This window comes from Malus domestica, chromosome 10 (assembly GCF_042453785.1).
Source record: "Malus domestica chromosome 10, GDT2T_hap1".
NCBI lineage: Eukaryota > Viridiplantae > Streptophyta > Magnoliopsida > Rosales > Rosaceae > Malus > Malus domestica.
Window position 1 is genome coordinate 29039506 of NC_091670.1, and position 19678 is coordinate 29059183.

At 37.4% G+C, this 19678-nt stretch overlaps 3 protein-coding genes across 10 annotated transcripts; all 3 read right to left on the minus strand.

Moving 5' to 3' along the window:
* Positions 1-11: 11 nt before the first annotated feature.
* LOC139188940 (nuclear transport factor 2-like) lies at positions 12-5512 on the minus strand. The gene is made up of 9 exons (XM_070807043.1): positions 4995-5512; positions 4755-4889; positions 3684-3993; positions 3016-3272; positions 2609-2795; positions 2308-2432; positions 2162-2227; positions 1030-1111; positions 12-477 (listed from the first exon to the last, which is right to left on the minus strand). Exons 1-9 carry the CDS (start codon positions 5031-5033, stop codon positions 332-334), a joined length of 1347 nt encoding a protein of 448 aa, XP_070663144.1. The 5' UTR covers positions 5034-5512; the 3' UTR covers positions 12-331.
* A 1353-nt stretch (positions 5513-6865) lies between these two features.
* Positions 6866-15766, minus strand: LOC103445474 (pre-mRNA-processing factor 39-1). Of its 3 annotated transcripts, none has more exons than XM_008384498.4 (14): positions 15613-15766; positions 14227-14705; positions 13466-13569; positions 12552-12781; positions 11777-11944; positions 10757-11120; positions 10124-10267; positions 9232-9384; positions 9025-9141; positions 8550-8630; positions 8261-8410; positions 7602-7910; positions 7351-7464; positions 6866-7271 (listed from the first exon to the last, which is right to left on the minus strand). In XM_008384498.4, the coding sequence occupies exons 2-14, from the start codon at positions 14666-14668 to the stop codon at positions 7170-7172; spliced, it is 2478 nt and encodes an 825-aa protein (XP_008382720.3). In that variant the 5' UTR covers positions 14669-14705; positions 15613-15766; the 3' UTR covers positions 6866-7169. The 3 variants fall into 3 exon arrangements, with proteins under 3 accessions (XP_008382720.3, XP_008382719.3, XP_028954811.2); XM_008384497.4 differs by having other exon boundaries at positions 6866-7274; XM_029098978.2 differs by lacking the exons at positions 12552-12781; positions 13466-13569; positions 14227-14705; positions 15613-15766 and adding an exon at positions 12082-12158 and having other exon boundaries at positions 6866-7274.
* Positions 15767-16686: 920 nt separating this feature from the next.
* LOC103445473 (uncharacterized) lies at positions 16687-18189 on the minus strand. 6 transcript variants are annotated; one of them, XM_017335063.3, is made up of 5 exons: positions 18054-18189; positions 17670-17768; positions 17361-17459; positions 17197-17283; positions 16687-17103 (listed from the first exon to the last, which is right to left on the minus strand). In XM_017335063.3, exons 1-5 carry the CDS (start codon positions 18118-18120, stop codon positions 16787-16789), a joined length of 669 nt encoding a protein of 222 aa, XP_017190552.3. In that variant the 5' UTR covers positions 18121-18189; the 3' UTR covers positions 16687-16786. The 6 variants fall into 6 exon arrangements, with proteins under 6 accessions (XP_017190552.3, XP_017190553.3, XP_008382716.3 ...); XM_017335064.3 differs by having other exon boundaries at positions 17361-17419; positions 17636-17768; XM_008384494.4 differs by having other exon boundaries at positions 17887-18155.
* Positions 18190-19678: the final 1489 nt, after the last annotated feature.

The following is a 19678-nucleotide window of genomic DNA, read 5'->3' on the forward strand; positions in this document are numbered from 1 at the left end:
CACAAGAAACATATCAACGAAATCAGAAAAGCTTCATATGGGAAACTGGAAACAAATATCTTATCACATTCCCTCACAACTGGGGCTTGAAATGCCCAAAATTCCCCGCTTGAATCGCATGATAAAAACCATCCAAGGGGAACGAAAACTTGTTAACTGTAAACAGAGACGGAAGTTCAAATAAACTTTTCATGTGATACTCAAAAAGTACAAATACAATTTGACGAAACTATCTAGGAATCTTCTGCATTCGAAAAGCCTTCTACCGCCCCAGGTAAATTTTGCTTCGATTTTCTGCCCGTATGGACACAGAACTAAAGTCCTTGCTGGCTTATCGTGTGCCACGCTGATGGAAACCATTGCCTCTCGGTCTGTTGTAATCTCCATCCTGGTAACTACCCCTGCCTGAACTCCGGCCACCAAAACGCCCCCTTGTGGCCTCAGTTTGGTAACCTCCTCTGCCCCTGCCCCTTCCTCCTGGTTGAAAAATTCAAAATCCACGTAAGAAGACCAAAAGTTGAGCAAATTAAATGTTCTCTCTAATGAAAACAGATGCATAGATGCTTAATAGTTTGGTAGATCACATTCTAAATGCTGGCTATGCCAATAGACTCAGTAAGCTCATGAACATAAATGATTTGGTTCCATGAAAAACCTTGACACTAGTAATGCACATCGTACTGACAGATTAGAGTAATGCACATCTAAACAACATCTTAGAAGAAGGAAGATTGCAATGCAAATTTGATTCCGAGACTGATTGGGAAAAAGCATGTTCTCTATCTCTAACACAGAAAATTTCTAAGATTTATGAAGGCAACACCACTTCCTTGCAGCAGCTACCAACATTAGGACAAACACAGCCGTAAGGGCCACTTCAGGACTCCACACAACATCCCCGATACACCCCCTTAACACTCAAGTTTTTCCAACAGATACAGTATTTAAGAATTACATCATGCAGGCCTAAGTCTGACAATTTTGCCAATCAAAGATGTTAAGAAAAGAAAAATGAAATTAAGCACATACTTCCTCGAGCTGCTGCTCCAGCGCTGTTTGGTCTCCGTTCCTCAATGTAAACTTGCCTTCCAGCTAAATGAATTGGAGATGCCTACAGGGAAAAAACACACTTTAGGCCATCCACAATATATACAGATCACTTTACAAAAATAATGCTTTTTGTAGAAGATTGATAAATTTTACTAAAATGTGCTAAACAGCAAAATACAACAAGCAATGGACCAGCAATACAAGAGATATACTCCAAAATAAAAACCCTACAATCAAAACTACATTGTAGAATGACACCAAGCCCCAAAGACATCATAACCTCCTGAAAAGGGAACTGACTGAAGATACAACAGCATATCAATCCACATTAACAGAAAAGAATGGAGTAATCTTTAATTTTAGATACCAAATTCCATAGAGATTGCCCAGTAATTGACCATATCCCACAAGAAATCCAGTTAACACTTTGCACTGAAAAATTCAACCATTCATCAGCAATTAAATGACCTTAAACATCAAAACGCCAAACCCCACACATTTAAGTATAAAGTACAAATTACAGATACAACCCAAAACATATATAACAAAGCAAATACACAGGCAGATAGATAATCAATGGTGACAAGAGTGCAAGAGTAAGGGCTGATTTGATATTGCTGTGCTTTGAAAAAAAGCTGCTTTTGCTGTGCTGTGAAATAAAGCTGTAGAGTGTTTGGTAAACTTTTTTGTAAAAATGCTTTCAAAAAAAAAAAACAGTATTATAGTGTTTGATAAACTTTTATGTAAAACAGATGTGAAAAAAAGCCGGTTTTTCAAAGCTTGGTTTTGCAGCTTCTTGTTTTTGGCTTTTTTCACCCAAAACTGTGAAAAAAAGTTGAAGCTAAATGTTTACCAAACACAAAAAAAGCTACCAACTTTTTTCAGAATCACCTCAGTACCAAACCAGGCCTACGGTAACTCTAAATAATTCAATGCCCAAAGACAAATGCAATATACCCTAAGAATTCGCAGTAGATGCATAACCACATACGAGAACTGTGAGGACTTAATCAAATAACAGGAAATTTTCCTTAATCCTTGAGCATTTTGAAGCAAAAGTCAAAAACTCAACAACTTAAATCACAAAAAAATAAATAAAATAAAATCAAACCTTGAGTGCATTGTGAACACTGGCAAAGTCTTCATATTCAACAAAAGCGTAGCAGACTCCAATTTCCTGCATGCACCAATTTCTACTTCAGCTCCAATCCAGTTCAAAGATACTGGCATTAATTGTAGGAGAAAAAAAAAACTCACCTTGCGAGCTCTAACAAAGACCCCATCAGGTTTAATTTGACCAAAGTTTTTAAACTCCTCCTCGATCTCATCTTCAGTAACCGTAGGAGGCAAATTTCTTACATAGACAGATTTCAGAAGTTCACCTGTAACAATAATTTAACATGAGGTTCAACTTACAAATGCTTAAAATACAAAAAATTAATAGTATGGTCATTGCATCATTTTCATTCTGACAAAACAAAATAATCTATTAAATTAATAATATGGTCGAATGCAACATATTCAGGTGTCATAGAGTAAAATATGGCTCAAAAGCTACCTTCTTCCTCCACTGCATAACCTTCCTCTGTTGCTTCTGCCCCAGACTCAGGCACAAATGACTGAGCAGAGTTGGATTGTTCAACAGCGGGCTGAGGTGTGTAATTCCACTCTGACGAAGTTTGAGCACTTCTATTATAAGGTTGTGGAGCTACTGCTGGTGCAGACGGTCCTTTAGCAACCCGCAACTATTTTTTTTGGTCATATACAACAAAAAATAAAACATGTGTTACTAAAGCATATTCAACAAAATAGAGCTAACGGAATATCAGATTGTTGCGCAACTGCAGTATAGTCGAAGCAGTTTCCAGCTGATGCAAAAAAGAAAAATTCACATGCACAAAGACGCAGACAAGGACATAAAGACAAGCTCACACAACAGTAGTAGGAATCGGTTTAGGCACATACTATAGAAGCATAAGTTTTCTTTTGAGGCTCTCCCACTGGTTCCTCGACAGCAGCAGCAGGTGCGTCTTGCACATTGTTTACCACACTTTGAAACGACGAATATGTCTCCTCCACAGGAGTTTCTTCCACCACCACTTCAGTCTCAAAATCAAGCTGCACCTGTTGCTCTGGGAGACTATACTTATCAACTGGATCATCTTCTACATCAACGGAGTTCACGTACTCCCTGGATTCTTCCTCATAGACATAGTCAGAAACTGCAGGGAAAAAAATCTGAGTTATAGCCAATACATACAGACCAACTTTCTCCAGCAAAGTAATCCTTAACATCTTTCCAATGATGCATATGGAGAACGCTATAACAATACATGCATGGATACCTCCCAAAATTAACAGCTAGAAAAAAAGAAAGCAACCAAAAAAGCACAGTAATGTACACGAGCTTTTCCCACCTCTGATAGTAATATAATAATATTACCCTCGACCTGGATTCACCAAACATTTCTGCCAAACGCTAATTAAGGAAAGCAGAAACATAATGAAAATCCTAACATGCACAAAGGCATAGTACTCTGAAATTTATAATGACAATGTCTACAAATAAGAACCCCATTCCGAGAATAACTCAATAAATTAAATCCAAAATAACAATTAAAAGATGTTAGCACCTGGTGGTTCTGGAAGGGGGCTAGAAGAATTTAGTTGCATATCAAATCTGCCTTCTGACTGTATGGGTTCAGGATGTTGGAATACAACTTCATCCTCAATGAACTGAAGCATATCATTGAGAACAAAGTAACCTTTGTCCTGGGGAGCCAGAAAGAAAGTCTGGACAAATTTCCTCCTTCCACTTGATTCCCTTGTTTTAACAAACCCTTTAACCATCACAAGAATACCTCCATCCCAAGAATCGCTGGAATTGATTGTCTGGATCTCAATTGAGGTAACACCTAGTGACACTACGAGTGAATGAATTTGCTGCACAGATATAAAAAAAAAAAAAAAAAAAAGGCATCAAATGAGCTAATTACATAACAGGGGAACAAAAAAAACACAAAGGTCTAAAACTATCCAACCTAGGAATGCAAATGAGTCATTTGAAATGGCAAACACACGTGTATGAATGTAGAAGGTTGTGCATAAACATTCAAACACAACTTGAGAGAGGATCTATATAATGAACATACAAACCACAACATAAAGCAGGGGTTACATATAAATTTTCCCTCACAACTTAAAGCACTGCAAGGTACCAATAACACTAATCTTAAGGTGATAATCAATTCCAACAACTCTATACATCTAAAGTGACTTTTTTATATGTTGTTGGTTCGTAATTGGGATGAACCTCATCAACTACCACTTATCTGCAATCTTACCGATGATGACAGACAACAACAATCTTAAGTTATCCAAGATTAAAGGAAAGCATCGGGGACACTAGAGGGAGCAAACGGTACATATGCAGAGAAAGTCAATAAACAACATTCCAATCCCTGATATTCAGACTTCAACAAACATTTAATTGTAGCTTAACATAATAATAGAGAGGTAAGTTTTAAAAGCAAACTGGGGCGCACCTCTTGGTCCAAACAGTAAAAAATAAGGACCAAGCCAATGCAAAGTGACTATCATTTCCTAGAAACACAGGATGATTTATCATTGACCAAAGAAAAATAAAAATAACTGAACCAAGAAACTCAATTCCGTGCCGGTAAGAGTAAGAAGACACCAATTACCAGTATACCGGCAGCAGATTCCGTGGAATCGCCATCGACACGAATCATGGAGCTTCCATCAGAGTAGAACTGATGAACAACATCAGGTTGCTTTTGAAGAATCTGATAGTACTGGGTCACAAAGTAAGAACCCACCTGCAAAAACCCCCAAACCACCCATTACACACAGTACAAATCCACCTATACATACACACAACAAATAAACACACACCGCAAATAGTATAAAGATTGAATCTTGACCTGAACAGCACGAACAGCTCCCGGATTAGAACTTGCCATTGCCTCCTCTCTCAGCAAAAAAGCATGCAGCGACGGAGAAAGACTTTTTCTTGTACTCTGCAAAACCCTAAATCGCAGTCGTCCCCGTCAACACTCTGATCGGACGCAGATCCACACACAGAGAGAAGCAACTACAAATCCGAAACCCCAAACCCAAAGGTTTTAGGGCACCTCGGGATTCGTCCCCGTCTTCGCTTGCCGAGGACCGGAAGTAAACGGAAGCTCAAAAATGGCTTTGTATCTCCCAGAGGGCTCTGCTTCTGCTGCTTGCTTCCGGTTTTGCCTTGTGAGCCTCCGATTCGCTAGTTTTAAAGGGTTTTGCGGCAGGAAATCACGGCCGTTCGATTGCTTCGAATCTCGGCCGTTCAACGCAACCCCGAGCAAAGCTTTGCGTACAGATATAAAATGGGGAAATATCAAGTATTTATGTAGGCACCCACAAGTTTATGAACTTCCTTCGATTTACCCTCTCGACTTTCGATTTTGTTTTAAATGTCTAATCCTTTATAACGTGCCAATTTGCTAGTATTTGTTACTTGTATCACATTTTCTTAGTTTTCCCACTAAATTATTCAAAGACGGGTTTTCGCAAGTTGAATATATGGGTCTACTTTTATTAGAAGCGGGTCGATTGTTTGGTTTAATATATGAATTTCATGAGTTTAATTATTATAAAATATGACTTTCACAACTATTAAATTTTAAAATGTATCAAACTTACATGTTAATCTTAAATGTGACTTTCAGAGCTATTAGAAGATAACTTAAACCATACACCCCTTGGTAGGATCTCAACCGTCGAAAATCAGAATCTCATCCGTCGATTTGATTGGGTAGGATCAAATTGATCACCAAGATCCTTGCAAGGGGTGTTTTGGGAAAGTAGTGGTGGATGAGAGCGTGATCAAATGCGCTCCACTTGATCTTTTGGTCGGGGTTTGCTAAATTTCCTGATTTTGTGAGGCCGAGTTGAAAAGCCAATAGAGGAAAGATGGAGTGGTTTTTTCCAATTAGGGTTAAGTCATGTGTTTGCAATGGTTTTTGCCAAACACAGGGACATGGGGTTTGGGCAACTGAATTTGTACCACCTAAATAAGGTAAGTAAAATTACCCAATTAGGTTAAAAAGAACTATTCCCCTTCAGGATTTTACGACGACGAGTAGCGTGCTGAGTCAAGAAGCCGCGCCCAAACGCATGTGGGTCCTGCAATAACTATAAGACTCAAGTGGGTCAACAGTGAAGTTTTTTGTTTGTTTCAATTTTGTCGAGATGAGTTGTGCGCTACGTCAAAAAGTTACGCACAAATGCATGTGAATTCAGCTATAACTATAAGATTTATGTGGATTGACAGTCCAATTCCTGATTTGTCTAAAATTTTGATGAGGTGAGTCATGAGTTGCATCAGAAATTGCGTAGATGCAATGTAGGCCACAATACAAGACTCACGTGCGTTGACAATCTCGTTCTTGTTTGTCTAGTTCTTCATTGTAACTTACATCAACAATCAATATCATCATTTGCCTAATTCGTATAGAGAAATCTACATAGTGAGTACTTTATCTTCTTTCCGTCATACTAGGACTTACTTGAAAGTGTTTTCAAAAACATGTTCAAATTTCCGTCATACTAGGACTTACTTGAAAGTGTTTTCAAAAACATGTTCAAATCACCAAAATGTTTTTTTATCGTGTTTGACCAGAAAATTAAAAGTGCCGTATGAAATAAGCAATTGCAATGTGCTTATTTTAGAAAACACTTGAATTTTAATTTAAAATTTCAACGTGCTCCTAATACAAGCGTTTTTACTAGAACTGCTTTTGACAAAAAAGAATTATGAACTTCCAATGATACAATCTAACATAAATTTAAAGGGTTGAGCCATGTCGGCATTCCGAGACTTCCGATTCCGACGACGATGACAAGTTAAATTTACAGTAAACAACTAACCATCATGTTAAAGATCGATACACGAATACAATTTCCAAAACGACTAAACTGATCACTCTCTGTGTCCCCAAAAATCTGTCAGCTACAAACCAATGTTTCCGAAAAACCTAACTCAGTCAATCAGTCCGGTTTTCTAAAGGAGAAAATTAAGTTGCAAAGGCAAAATATGCAGGCTTATTCCCGCCACATCAGTAGTAACTCCCATAATACGCCTGAGGAACTGAAGCAGGCTGCGGAGCCGGTGCTACTGCTGCCACGGTTGGATGCGCGTAACTTTGTGGCGGGACGGCCTGCTGAAATTGCAACTAAACTATCAGCTCTCGGAAACTACACGAAACACCAGAATAAATGAAAGACAACGTAACATACCTGAGCAGGATACGTAGAAGGATAAGCACCGTAAGCAGCAGTTTGTGGCGCCACCACGGGCGCTTGTGGATTAGCGTAGCCAGCAGTTCCATAACCACCATATGCATTGTACGGCTATTGAAACAAAATTTGACCAAACGAATCAGATAATCAATTCTACTTTTAAGATTCAAAATAATGGGCGAACGTGAAAATTCAATCGTTGAACAACGAAAGGTTTCTCTATCAAATGAATCATGTTAGAAAACTACCTGTTGGGTATAACCAGCTGGCCACTGTTGTCCCTGAGTAGCTTGCGTAGCTGGTGGCCAAGCTTGAGGCTGTGCACCATAACCAGCTGGCCATTGGCTCTGTGCATTTGGATATGCTCCCATGATCGACTGGGCGGGCGATGGAACACCAGAGTAAGCTTTAGCTAGCTTCACTTTATCTGAAGATAGAAAGTCCTCAGCTTGACGTTTTTTCAACTCTGACGTGCTGCTCCTATGAGGTATGAAGAGCTTAGCATGTCGATCCTCAGCCTTCTTGATAGACTGTGCATCTCCAAAGAGGTTAACAAACTGCAAAATCATTTGTTAGCACGTTAGAACTACGAAGCCAAAATAAAATAAAATCTGAAAGAAACGGAACATTCAGGCATTTAAAAGGCCAAAAGGACAAATGAAAATTAACTTGGAGCACAAACTTGTTCAAGAGCAGCATCCTTCGCAGGGAACCATTAAAATATTTCACCAGTGACAGAACATAAACATGCACTTTAGTGCTAGTTCCACCTTTCAATAATTAAATGTGTATGTGTGTGTGTGAGAGAGAGAGAGAGAGAGTCCGCTCAAATATCATTCAACGCAACACTATACATACCTCTGAAAAAGTGAAATGTTAATCTTACAAGAAAACAAAAAATCTATACCTCCAAATAGATGCCAGATAGCTCTTCTCTGTCTGCAACGCTAGCAAAATTGGGGCTCTCTGAGCTGGGCTCTATGAACTTCACAACCAATGAATCTATGTGATCAATTCGCTTTGGCAGTGGCTGTATTGTCTCGAAAACCATCATGGACTGCATGCGAAAATTAAAGGAAAACGGAGAAATTAGGACATTGGCTACAAGAGAGGAGAAAAATATACATGTGTGTGTGTGTTTGTGTGTTTATCTATACAGAGAGAGAGAGAGAGAGAGAGAGAGAGAGAGAGAGAACCTCAAGAAATGCTCTTGACAGTTGTATATGCTCGAGTGCTCCATCTAAAATTTCTCTAGCTTTTTCCGCATTCAAAGAAACCTAGGAACAATAGAAAATAAAAGCAATAAAATTCCAAAACATTTAGTTCAGTTGAAATTTCACATCATCAATTTCACGTTCTGATTTTGAAAAGAAAAATGCAAGTAATAGGTGATATATTTCAGAGGAAAAACACATACACATAAAATATAAAAGGAACCACCAAAAACAACTCTAGTACGATCCACAAGACTTTTATTTTATAAAAAAAAAAATCAATACAAAAAGCCCATGCTTTAACCATAAAAAAATGAAAAATTATTTAATCAAAATAGCATATATATGCTACAGGGTCCAATCTAGAGAAGTAAAAAAATGAATAGGGAAATATAAAAATAAGCTAAAACTTCAACAGTAAACCAAAATAAAAGACAGACATCAACTAATAACCTACCAGGTAAGTGAACCGAGAGTACTGAGCATACAACATGGGTAACATCTGTGAATGCTCTTTTACTTTTTCAATGGCAATGGCCTGTTCGTATAAAGAGTAGGCAGCTTCCACATTTCCCTATGAAAAAAAATTAAAGAAATGACCAGGTTTAAACATGCAATATGTGTAACGAAACTGGTATGGATCAACTTGTTTACATCATCTTACCAAACGGTGTTCCATATTTGCATGCTTCACGATTGCTTCAAGAAGACCAGGCGAGAGTTCAGATTGTACAAGTTGATAGGCAGCTTGAGCACCAGGTATATCCCCACTCTGCTCTTTGAATCGAGCAGCAAAAAGGTGCATCTCCGGTTGTCTCTGTAATTTCAAGAGAAACAGGTCAAACATGCAACATTACCAGAAAAAAGAAACGTTACTCAACAGAACGATAACATAAAGAAGGCATGTTCCCAAAATTTGTTCAGTTATGATATCTCCAGTTCAACACATAACTAAACTAAATCAGCATATGATAATATATCACTAACTTCAATATAAGGAAAACGAATGCATCCCGTATGAAAGGCTGGTAGTACTGTCGCATAAAAAGGTCTCTGTTATGCATCTGTAATTCTGTATCTAACGTAGGGTAAAAAAAGAAAAAGAAATTTCCTAATCTTCAACTGGAAGAGGCAAGGTTTACAAACATAACACAAGGCAAAGATAGAGAGAAGAAAATGCCATGGATGATTGTTTGATCATATTCTGTATCTGCCTAGCTCACTTTGAGGGTTCAATGGTCGGTAATCTACAATAGTTTCAATACTTTAAAATCTAAGTTCATAATCATGTTTGTGACTGCTGTGACAGGTAATATATACAACATTCTAGACCAATCTTGATAAATGCATGCACAACATTGGACCTCAATTCTCCACGCAAACTAATTCATTAACTGATTCATTTTCAGTCCACAAACTACAATTTACGAGGATACAAGATTAGTTAGAAAAAAGGAAGACATAGTTTTATCATCATTATCTCTTTCAAAATAAAGAATCATTGAAGTTCATTCACCACAAAATCGTGTCTAAGTTGATAGCATACAAGGAAATACCTTCACAAAAACCTGGGTTGCACGTGCAAGAGCATTATTGGCAATATCCATACTTCCACTGGCCTCCATGCATAGAACATATCGAATCCAGTATTCAGGATAATTAGCACAAGCAATTAGGCACCTTTCATATAGCTTGACAACCTTCACAAAAACAAAATAAAAATTAATTAAAAAAGGTGCATTCATTAACCATAAAAGAAATGAATGGATAAACAAAACACAAAGGAGATATGCCCAAGAAATACTCCATTAGTAGAACAGAGAGGCCCCTCAAATAGGAAAGGAGGGACCCTCCTTGCCTGACAGACAGATGGTTAGGAAGATAAGAAGATACCTGCATGCATAACATTGGAACTTTAAAAACAATAAAATTTATTAACACATCATGAACCTAGAACGTGCACTGACAAATGAGAGTTTGAAATACTTAGCCTCAAAGAAACCAAATCGAAGGCCCATGCTTTAGTCTCAGTTCAAATTCCCGTTTTAAAAGTTGCTTCATCCAACGATTTAGCCAATAAAGCATAGTGCAGCAAATATTACTCGGCTGTGAGTTAATGTATAACAAGCAGGGCAACTAAAAACTTCAAGCCATAAATAAAAAAATGAAATCAAATTCACTGAAAATACCTTGCTCAAGTCGCCCTCCCTTTCTATAAAGTCTAGGTAACTGGTCCAATTTTCAAGCTCTACAGAATTGAGAGGCCGCACGTGAAAGTAGGGCCTCCTAATAGCTGTTTCAAAACTAATGATCTTAGAATCGAACTCTTTAGCTTTCTTATACACCTCTTCTCTAATGGTGATAAACTTCTCCAACTCCTCGGCTTCTGTTAAGTCAGCACTTACAGGTTTAGGAGATTGTTCTGCACCATCAGATTGAACATCTTCCCCATTGACTTTGTCAATACCCTCTGAATGTGCACCTCCTGCTGCTGCAGCTTCTTCAGCAGTCCTCAATTCTGAGAGTGGCCGACTTCCAGCTAACTCCTTAAAGCTGTTGGCACCAGGAATAATACAAACAAATTTCAATACCATGCAAGTAAAGATGCACTATCCACATAAGTGTTCATGCACATAGAGAAATTGCATGTAAACATACAATATTGTAGATTTAGTATAATTCTATGAGAACCACAAATCAGACACAAATACATACTTATAACCAAACATTATGAGGGGCATTCTTAGCTTGATGGCAAATAGAATATATTTGTACTATATATGAACACTTCGAATTTACAGGTTACCCACATGCACAGCACATCCATCAACTACAGTCATGCATTCCAAGACAACAAAGTGGAACCCGGCGCCCCAAACGAAAATAAGACAATTAACTACTTGAAGTTTAAACGAGTATAACAAATGTGAATCTTTTCATAAGCTCTTCCATAAACTTCCAGAAGCTACTTGTGATACTAGCCAAGCACACAGTGATACATTTGTCCCCGGCCCTACCAAGTAAATAATTCAAAAACAGCAACAAGCACAGACAATCACCGCTGACATTATCTTCAATGCCATACAAATCTAAGATGTAAATGAATAAACTGAAAACCTCAAATACTGTAACCAAAAAGAGAAGGAAAAAACCCCAAAAAATAAAATATTAAATTTAAACAAATATGTGAATGTGCAGCTGGTGAACACCTGTTCCAATACCGATCCAGTTGCTGATTTGGGTTCTCTAATATTCGTGAATAGATCATGGCAAGGCGGCCCCACTCCTGCTGCATGTACTCATATTCTATATACTTATCCCACAGAGTAAAGGACAGGTAATCTGTTCCAACATAAGCAAGTCCTCGCTCAAAAAGCCTGAAATGCCATAAACATGAAGTATTGTGATGAGATGAGTACAAACGTTATACAGCTGAGATAAACACATCCATGAAAGGGAGACACCGGCACAATTCAGTCTAACACCATATGACACTTCTAAACGCTGAATTTACCTTCCTGAAAAAAACCATACTATGTCCGTCAAATGGAGCAGTGATAGAGGCCATCTAAGCCCTTAACTGGATGAGATCTTCCCGGCAGCAATTTGCATAATGATGCACTTCAGAGTGTCAAAGTTAAATAGAGCCATAATTCATTGACTTCTAAGTTACTAAGATGCAGGTCTTCATGGTAAGGTGGAACATACATTTGAGGTCAAAAATGGAATTAGAACGTTTAAAAATTAAAAAAAACTACACTCATACTGTAGCCTCAAAACCAAGGGATTGCACATCAGAAAAACATTTCAAAAGTGCATTCCCATCAAACCTTTCTGGAAATACATGTGAGGAATCACTGTTGAATCATACTGAAATGACGTTAGAAAACAAGAACACCAGTATGTTGCAACTGAGAAACCATACAACCATGAACTACCAAAGCAAAGACCAGCACAAACAATGCATAAAAGAAGAGCTATTACCTTCTAACAGTGTCTGGATCTCCATATGTGCTTATAGCAAAAATGCAGTAATGCAACCAGATATCAACTGAATAGGTAACACCTTGAACTGCACGTTCATAAACCTCCACAACTTTATCGATAGAACCTAGACGTGCCTCATGATCCGCATACTTTTTCCAATAACCATAACATAACGGAAACTCTGCTAAAAAAGCATCATAAACTTTCCGAATTTTCAATATGTTATCCTGCATATAAATGCAGAGCAATTTGTTAGTTCAAAAAAGAACTGCTTGATAAATGTATGAATCATATTCAAATAGTCAGTAGATTCCGACAGCAAGAGTTGTGGCAAACACCAACTTGATTGCAAACACCAAGTAAAGATTTCACTTATAAGAACAACAATATGATTAAGTAACCACAATATTTATTGCATATTACCATTTCCATAATATAAAGGAGCAGACTTACTAATTTGGAAATCCTCCTTTCCTCACCGTCTCACTACAATTATTATTACTACTACTATTATTTCATTTTCCAATTGATACTACTACTATCAATTTAATTTCTCGGTCAGAAGAACTATTACTAAAACTTAGCTTCTATCTTTTTATGCCTCATAAAATAAAATAAAACTAATATCTAAGATTATACAGATAAACTACAGCTATTTCAAAAATTAGCTACTTTCATATTTACCCACTAATGCAAACCATGGGAGCACCATGGTATGCTAAGGCAGCTGACCATCAAAGAAATATCTAAGAACATATACAAGGTACAGAAAGTTCACAGTTTTGCAACCTCATATGAATCATACTTAAATAACAACAATTTCTCGGCCAAAACCTTATCTTTTGCAACCTCAGATGATTCACACTCACCCAAAAGATTAATCTAATAACTCAAAAATCCAGCTAACATACCTGTGCAATCTTCTCTGTCTCTTCAATTAAAGCAGTCCAGGCATTGAAATCCAAGGAATTAGCCCTCACAATGTTCCACAGTCTATCTTCTTCGACAGACATGGCTGCAATAAAAGAAACGAAAGAAATAAATATATGAAAACATGTAAACTGATAAATGAAGTAACTCCAGAGTCCAGACCCATAATCTAGAAGGAAGAACAAAATAGCAAACAGATGAAGATTAGAAGATATAACTACAAACTCCCTATTGGAATCCCAATATTTAATATCCCCGTGTTTTGAAAAATGGCAGATTCGTTAAAGGAACATAATGAACAAAACAACCTGTTCCTGAGGGTACAGTTACTATCTGACAGGACAAGCATCATCATGTATTTACTGAAACCTTAAAGCATCTGATGACAAGTTCAGAATTTTATCCGCAAATAGTACTGTCTCTATTGGCTCACTGACAACTTATGGATATACCAGAAACAGGATATTTACCACATTTTAAATCCCACTCCCATGACAGCAACAAGATAATTTTGTCATGGTTAGAAATCTCTCCAGATATGCTTACAAGATGAGTGCATATCTTTTACTAAACACTTCCTTAATAAATGTTCAATTAATACAAGAATACGAGGTTTGGTTAACAAACTACTGTTACATAATCACACGCTAACTTTCAGATCAATTACTGAAAGGTATAGGTTTCATGTGGCTAAACAAAAGTCACCGGTAATCTCACCCAGAAAACATGCAAGAGAACATACCAGAAGCATCCCCAAATTGTTGTGGATCAAGAGGTTCGGCATTTCCATTATCAACTGATGAAACAGTTCCCACTCCAGAAGCAATAACACCATTCATAGAAGAATCATAACTAGCAACTTGAGATGACTCCAAGGCGTCATTTTCATTACTAACAACATTCCCACTAGCATCTGTCACTCCAACAGCTGGTTTGGTTTCATATGCTGTGTAACTTTGTGTTTCTTGCATGAGAGAATTGGGATCCGCAGAATATGCATTTCCATCACCTATGTTAGAACCGCCAGGTGTATTAGAAAACTCTGGGGTAGCCTCAGAATGCAATGCACCCGTATCAGTAGCAATATTTGAGCTGGCATCAGCATACCCCGTTGAAGTATATCCTGCTGATGTATACCCCATCACTGCAGATGTTTGAGCAACAACTGTCTCACTGTCTGCCATACTTGACGATCAAATTTTTGCCTTCCTATAGTACCAACTGCAAGAATATAAACAATAAACTTATAAGCACTACAGCCAATTGAGAGGAGCGAGACGGGGTCCCACTTACAATTAGGTATGCAATCCAAAACATATAGTAATTAAGAACTAACCACTTAAAAAAAGGAGAGTAGAATGTTCTAACTATTTGTTTTGGCAACATTGTAACCTCTGGATACTACTAGAGCTGTTATCATGGAACAGTAGGAATGAAGTCAAGTACAAGCCTCTAAAAAACGGATCAGACACGGATGCACATTGACTAACGTCCTCAAACATCCATCACACATATATTCAACTAACAAAATAGTTCTTACAAACACATTATGACATGCTTTAGTAGAGAAACTGGTTAATCTTTAAATTCATAATATGTAGTGTAAAAATGTACTGTAATTAGTGTCGAACTAATAAAACAGAATTACGACAACTAATTCGCCATCAAAACCACAGCTCGGCCACTATTTGACAGATCAGCCGTGTAAATAACCCTTTCAGGACAAATGTATTCAAATCATCGCAGACACTAGTAACGAATCAATAAAAATGCGGGTTCGATAAAATTCTGATGAGTTTTCAACTATTCATCATTACATCTGGGTGCAATTTCTACCAGTTTAATTTAAATGTCGAAACTCCAAATTTTTAAATAATCAAACAAAACTGCACCTAAGTTTCTGCATATTACATGTCCAATCTGAATACTAACAGAACTAAAACCAGCAGGGAAAACAACTCTCATTGAAAATTAAACAATTCGCAGTCAAATTAAAACAACAAAGAACAACCTAACAAGCAAAAAGCCTAGGGTTTGGTAGGATAAGATAAACCCTAATTGAAATACATAGCAGTAAGAAACGGAAACGGAAACGGAAACGAAAGGGTTGGGAAGAAGAGAGAGGTACCTGAGGGAAAGATACGGCGGCGTTTTGAAGAGAGTTCTGGAACTGAGCTTCGAGGAAGATATGGAGAGAGAGAGAGAGAGAGAGAGAGATTTAAAGCCCTTTCAGTAAACATAAATTTTGGTGGTAAAACGAGAAGCAGCAGAAAAAGAGAGACGGCAACTTGAAGGGTCTTAGATTTTATTTTAGAGAAATGATAGCAATGGTTCATCAATTTTAATCAAATTAAAATAATGATTTCTTAATTAAAAATTAATTATTATTGGTTCCTTAATTTATCAAAATGTGTAGCTATAGTCATTTTTATTAATTTCATCAAAATTTTGTTAAAATAAGTTATGTTCGAATGACCATTTATACAATTAGGGTCCCTCAATTCATCAAAGTGTGTAATTATGGTTCTTTTCGTCAACTACGTCAAAAAATTTGTCAAAACGAGTTATGTTGGAATGATCATTGCTACAATTGGGTTAAAGTTAAAAGACTCTTTCTCTAGTTGAATTAAAATTGGAGGACCAATGGTAATGGATTTTCAATTGAGGGACCATAGCTGCACATTTTGATAAGTTGAGGGGCCAATGATAATGAATTTTTAGTTGAGAGACCATTACTTCAATTTAGTTAAAGTTAAGAGACCATAATTATAATTTACTCTTTATTTTATTTCTTTTTCTTTTCTTTATTTGTTTCCTTTTTTTAATGACGTGGAGGTCTTTTTGGATTTGGGCCGTCCCAATTTTGGAGATAGGGGATACAAGGTTTGGGCCTGTTGTGATAGACTAGCCCAATTAACCAAATGAAAGAAAGAGAACAATGGCTTATTTCAAAGTGTTTTAAAAATAGTTAAAAGCATTTTTCGCGAACATGTTTTTTTACGTACTTTCTCTTTATACCCAAAATTCCACTCTCCATCTCCGCACCAATGAAGCCATGTTTTTCCTTTTCTCAAGAAACAAATAATTGTATCATTTCCAATAAGTTTAATAGTGTCTTGTCTTTGTACGTTGGACAAAGCTCGAAAGTTAAAATCTAAAATCCAAATGACAAATTTACGTTTATCGACTTACAATAGCAGAATAAGAGAAGAACTGGATATATAAATTCTCACAAGTGAAATACATCACACCTTAACAAAGCTCAAATGATGAAAGAAACAAATCATTTAGCACACCAAAATTTAACTTGAAGTGAAACTTGGTTTCCACGTTCCAAGACTTGCATGCTGTTTTCCCACCAAGGGTTTCTGAAACTTACTTTTCACATCGCCATTATTACTGTTAAATAATGTTTTAATATTGGAGCCTTTGTTCGTGTTCATAGCCATAGGCCTTGCAGTTGCAGTTGCCTTCTTCTTCGCCTGACTTGGAGCTTTCTTGGCTTCTTGATGGAGCCTTTGTGCAGAACTGGTAGCAGTATTAGGGTTTTGCACTTTGATAGCCGGTGAGTTCTTACGATCGACTATCTTGTTTATGCTTCCAATCATCCCATCATTTTCTGAAAACCAAAAAATCGAAAAATAAAAAACCTCGATCCTTTGCGTGAAATATACAAATTCTGATGAAAGAAGAATCTCAGAAGATCAATTACCAGGACTCGATAACACGGCGCGAGGACGGAGGACTAAGCAAGCTTTAGCATCTGGTGTTGTAGCCTTGCCAAGATTTTTGCTGTTCTCTATTGTCATTAACAAGTACAGATAAATTTAGATGGTAATAACCAGAAGGGTAAATTTTTTAAAGCTAAAGCTCAACCTTTGGATGAAGAAATTGATTGTCTGGGTAGCTTAGGTGCATAAGCCTCCATGGTTAATCTGGCAAGCAATGGTGAAGAACAACTTTTAATCTCCTTCGCTGCGAAATATACGTATGAAACTTAGGTATCGTCCTATACGAATACATATTTTTTTGCTTAAATCAACTTAATAATTCTCGAGAAGTAATGGAAATTATATCGTAGTTCAACTATTTATAAATTGAATTTCGATATGCATGGTTTTAATATCCGTCGAGAATATCTTCTACGTAACTTGTATTCGTTCTTGAAAAACCTGGAAATTACACCTGCATGGATGTTTGCCAACAGCAACTTTCTGTGATCATCTTGTGGAGAAAACTGATCTTCTTGTTGATCATGTAGCCTCACCTTCACCTTCGGATACACTTCCAGAATTCAAAACAAGCAAAAGAACGTTAAACACAAAATTAAGATCATGAATACAAGAAAAATTTGAACACACACTTGAAAAAAAGAGTAAATTCCGAGTTCGAGTTTTCGCACTCTGTTGTTTCGTTTGTGATTCGAAATCCGGAAACAAAGATTACTTCCAAATTATCGGTATTGGAAAATATTGAAGGTTGATAAGAATTATAGAAGGTTTGCTGAAAAAGCAAAAGACACAAAAAGGCAAAAGGGAAGAAATTTAATTTGTAATTTGTCGTCTTTACTTTCAAATTTGAATGGATTTGGTTCTTGTACATCTGTTTGTGTTTGAACTTTGAAGGCATGAAGCATAAAAAACGATTCAAATTACACGTGCAAGTTGTTGGAGTCAGAGAGAAGTAAGAAGGAAGTACTCCCAAGTCCCATCTCATAAACCGAATAATATGCAATCTCCATTTCTTGACTTGGAAACCAAGTTGAATTGATTCTTTTTTATGAGTGCACATGTGGGTTAGTGGGCATTTTGTCTAATCTTTTTTCCTCAAACATTGTGGATCTTGATTGAATTACGTGAAACTGAAACGCTAAAGTGGTAGTTTGTCAAACTTATTAGGAGTAGTGATGTGGTAAAGTTATATCATGATGCGTGAGATGTTGGAAACAATATCATCTTGGTATCCCCATTAAATCAAAAGCTATGAAGTTTGAGGGTTTAGGTTTCTAATACAAGGTCAAAATCCATTTTATTTTAATAAGTTCATGGTTGTCTTACTTTTCCAATTCGTTACAGGACTCTGTAAAATAATTAGAGTATTGCTATGTGGACCAAATTTATTTATTACGTTGATGATCATCTTTCTAATACAAGTTGATCTCACATACATAAGTGAGATTCACTTCTATTAATGTAGTCAGCAAACTTTGTGTAGAAAGTGAAGAACAATAGGGTAGGAAACATAAACCAGATAAAGAGAAATTGTTGGAATTCACACTTCATTCATTATCATATGCAGATTATATAATACATTATCAACAAGAGTCATATACGAGATTAGATTACATGAGAGAATATTCTAAGTATACAAGTAACAAATGAATAGTGTACGTGATCTAAGACTCTAGATTAACACCCCCTCCCCCGGCAAACTCGACGACAGAGGACGGGCGAGTTTAGATCATAGCTGCTGGTGGCACGACTTCAGCAACCCTTTAGTAAGCCAACAACTACGCGTTCACGAATGAAGTGATAGTCGAGCTCAATATGCCGAGTGTGTGCATGAAAAACAGGGTTCGCCACCATATAGGTGACGCTTAAGTTGTCACAGTAAAGATATGCTAGGAAAACTGGAGTAATACCTAACTCATAAAATAAGTAGGATAACCACGGAGTCTCGGCACAAGCATGAGACAGAGCCCTATATTCGGATTCCGCACTTGACTTGGAAATTGTGGGTTGTTTCTTTGAACACCAAGAGATTAAATTGGTACCGTGGTAAACAAGATAACATGTCATGGATCGTCATGTGTCAACACAACCAGCCCAATCGGAGTTTGAGTAAGCCGAAATACGAGAGTGTAGGGGCTGTGGTGTGAGGAATAAACCTTGGTTAAGGGAGCCCTTAACATAGGGGTGGGCAAACGGGCCCTAGGCCCGTGGGGCGAGTCGGTTATATGCAGTTCGGGGTGGGTACGGGGTGGGTCTTAAATTTGTAAAGACAAAACGGGGTGAGCCGGGGCGAGTTCACAAAATTATCAAGGCGGGGGGGGTGCAAAGGCCTAAGAAAAATAGGGCCCCGGCTGGGCCCGTTTCTCCTTATTCTCACTATTAGTAGTTTGTTCACTCGGCCCAAAGTCATGTTACTTTCCCTCACCCGTGACCCACACCCTTTTTCCCTCATGTCTGCAACTT

What these genes read in the sequence shown, in the direction of transcription:
- LOC139188940 (XM_070807043.1), bottom strand. Translation starts at nt 5,033, where the DNA reads ATGGCAAGTTCTAATCCGGGAGCTGTTCGTGCTGTTCAG. An exon ending in GAGCTGTTCGTGCTGTTCAG is followed by an intron (nt 4,890 to 4,994) that starts GTCAAGATTCAA and finishes GGGTTTTTGCAG; the next exon opens with GTGGGTTCTTACTTTGTGAC. An exon ending in TCTTTGTTAGAGCTCGCAAG is followed by an intron (nt 2,228 to 2,307) that starts GTGAGTTTTTTT and finishes TGGTGCATGCAG; the next exon opens with GAAATTGGAGTCTGCTACGC.
- LOC103445474 (XM_008384497.4), bottom strand. Translation starts at nt 14,668, where the DNA reads ATGGCAGACAGTGAGACAGTTGTTGCTCAAACATCTGCAGTGATGGGG. An exon ending in CTGGATCGGTATTGGAACAG is followed by an intron (nt 11,121 to 11,776) that starts GTGTTCACCAGC and finishes TGGTGCCAACAG; the next exon opens with CTTTAAGGAGTTAGCTGGAA. An exon ending in TGTCAAGAGCATTTCTTGAG is followed by an intron (nt 8,411 to 8,549) that starts GTTCTCTCTCTC and finishes TTTCGCATGCAG; the next exon opens with TCCATGATGGTTTTCGAGAC.
- LOC103445473 (XM_017335063.3), bottom strand. Translation starts at nt 18,120, where the DNA reads ATGCTTCATGCCTTCAAAGTTCAAACACAAACAGATGTACAAGAACCA. An exon ending in AAATCCATTCAAATTTGAAA is followed by an intron (nt 17,769 to 18,053) that starts GTAAAGACGACA and finishes GAATTCTGGAAG; the next exon opens with TGTATCCGAAGGTGAAGGTG. An exon ending in CGCCGTGTTATCGAGTCCTG is followed by an intron (nt 17,104 to 17,196) that starts GTAATTGATCTT and finishes TTTGGTTTTCAG; the next exon opens with AAAATGATGGGATGATTGGA.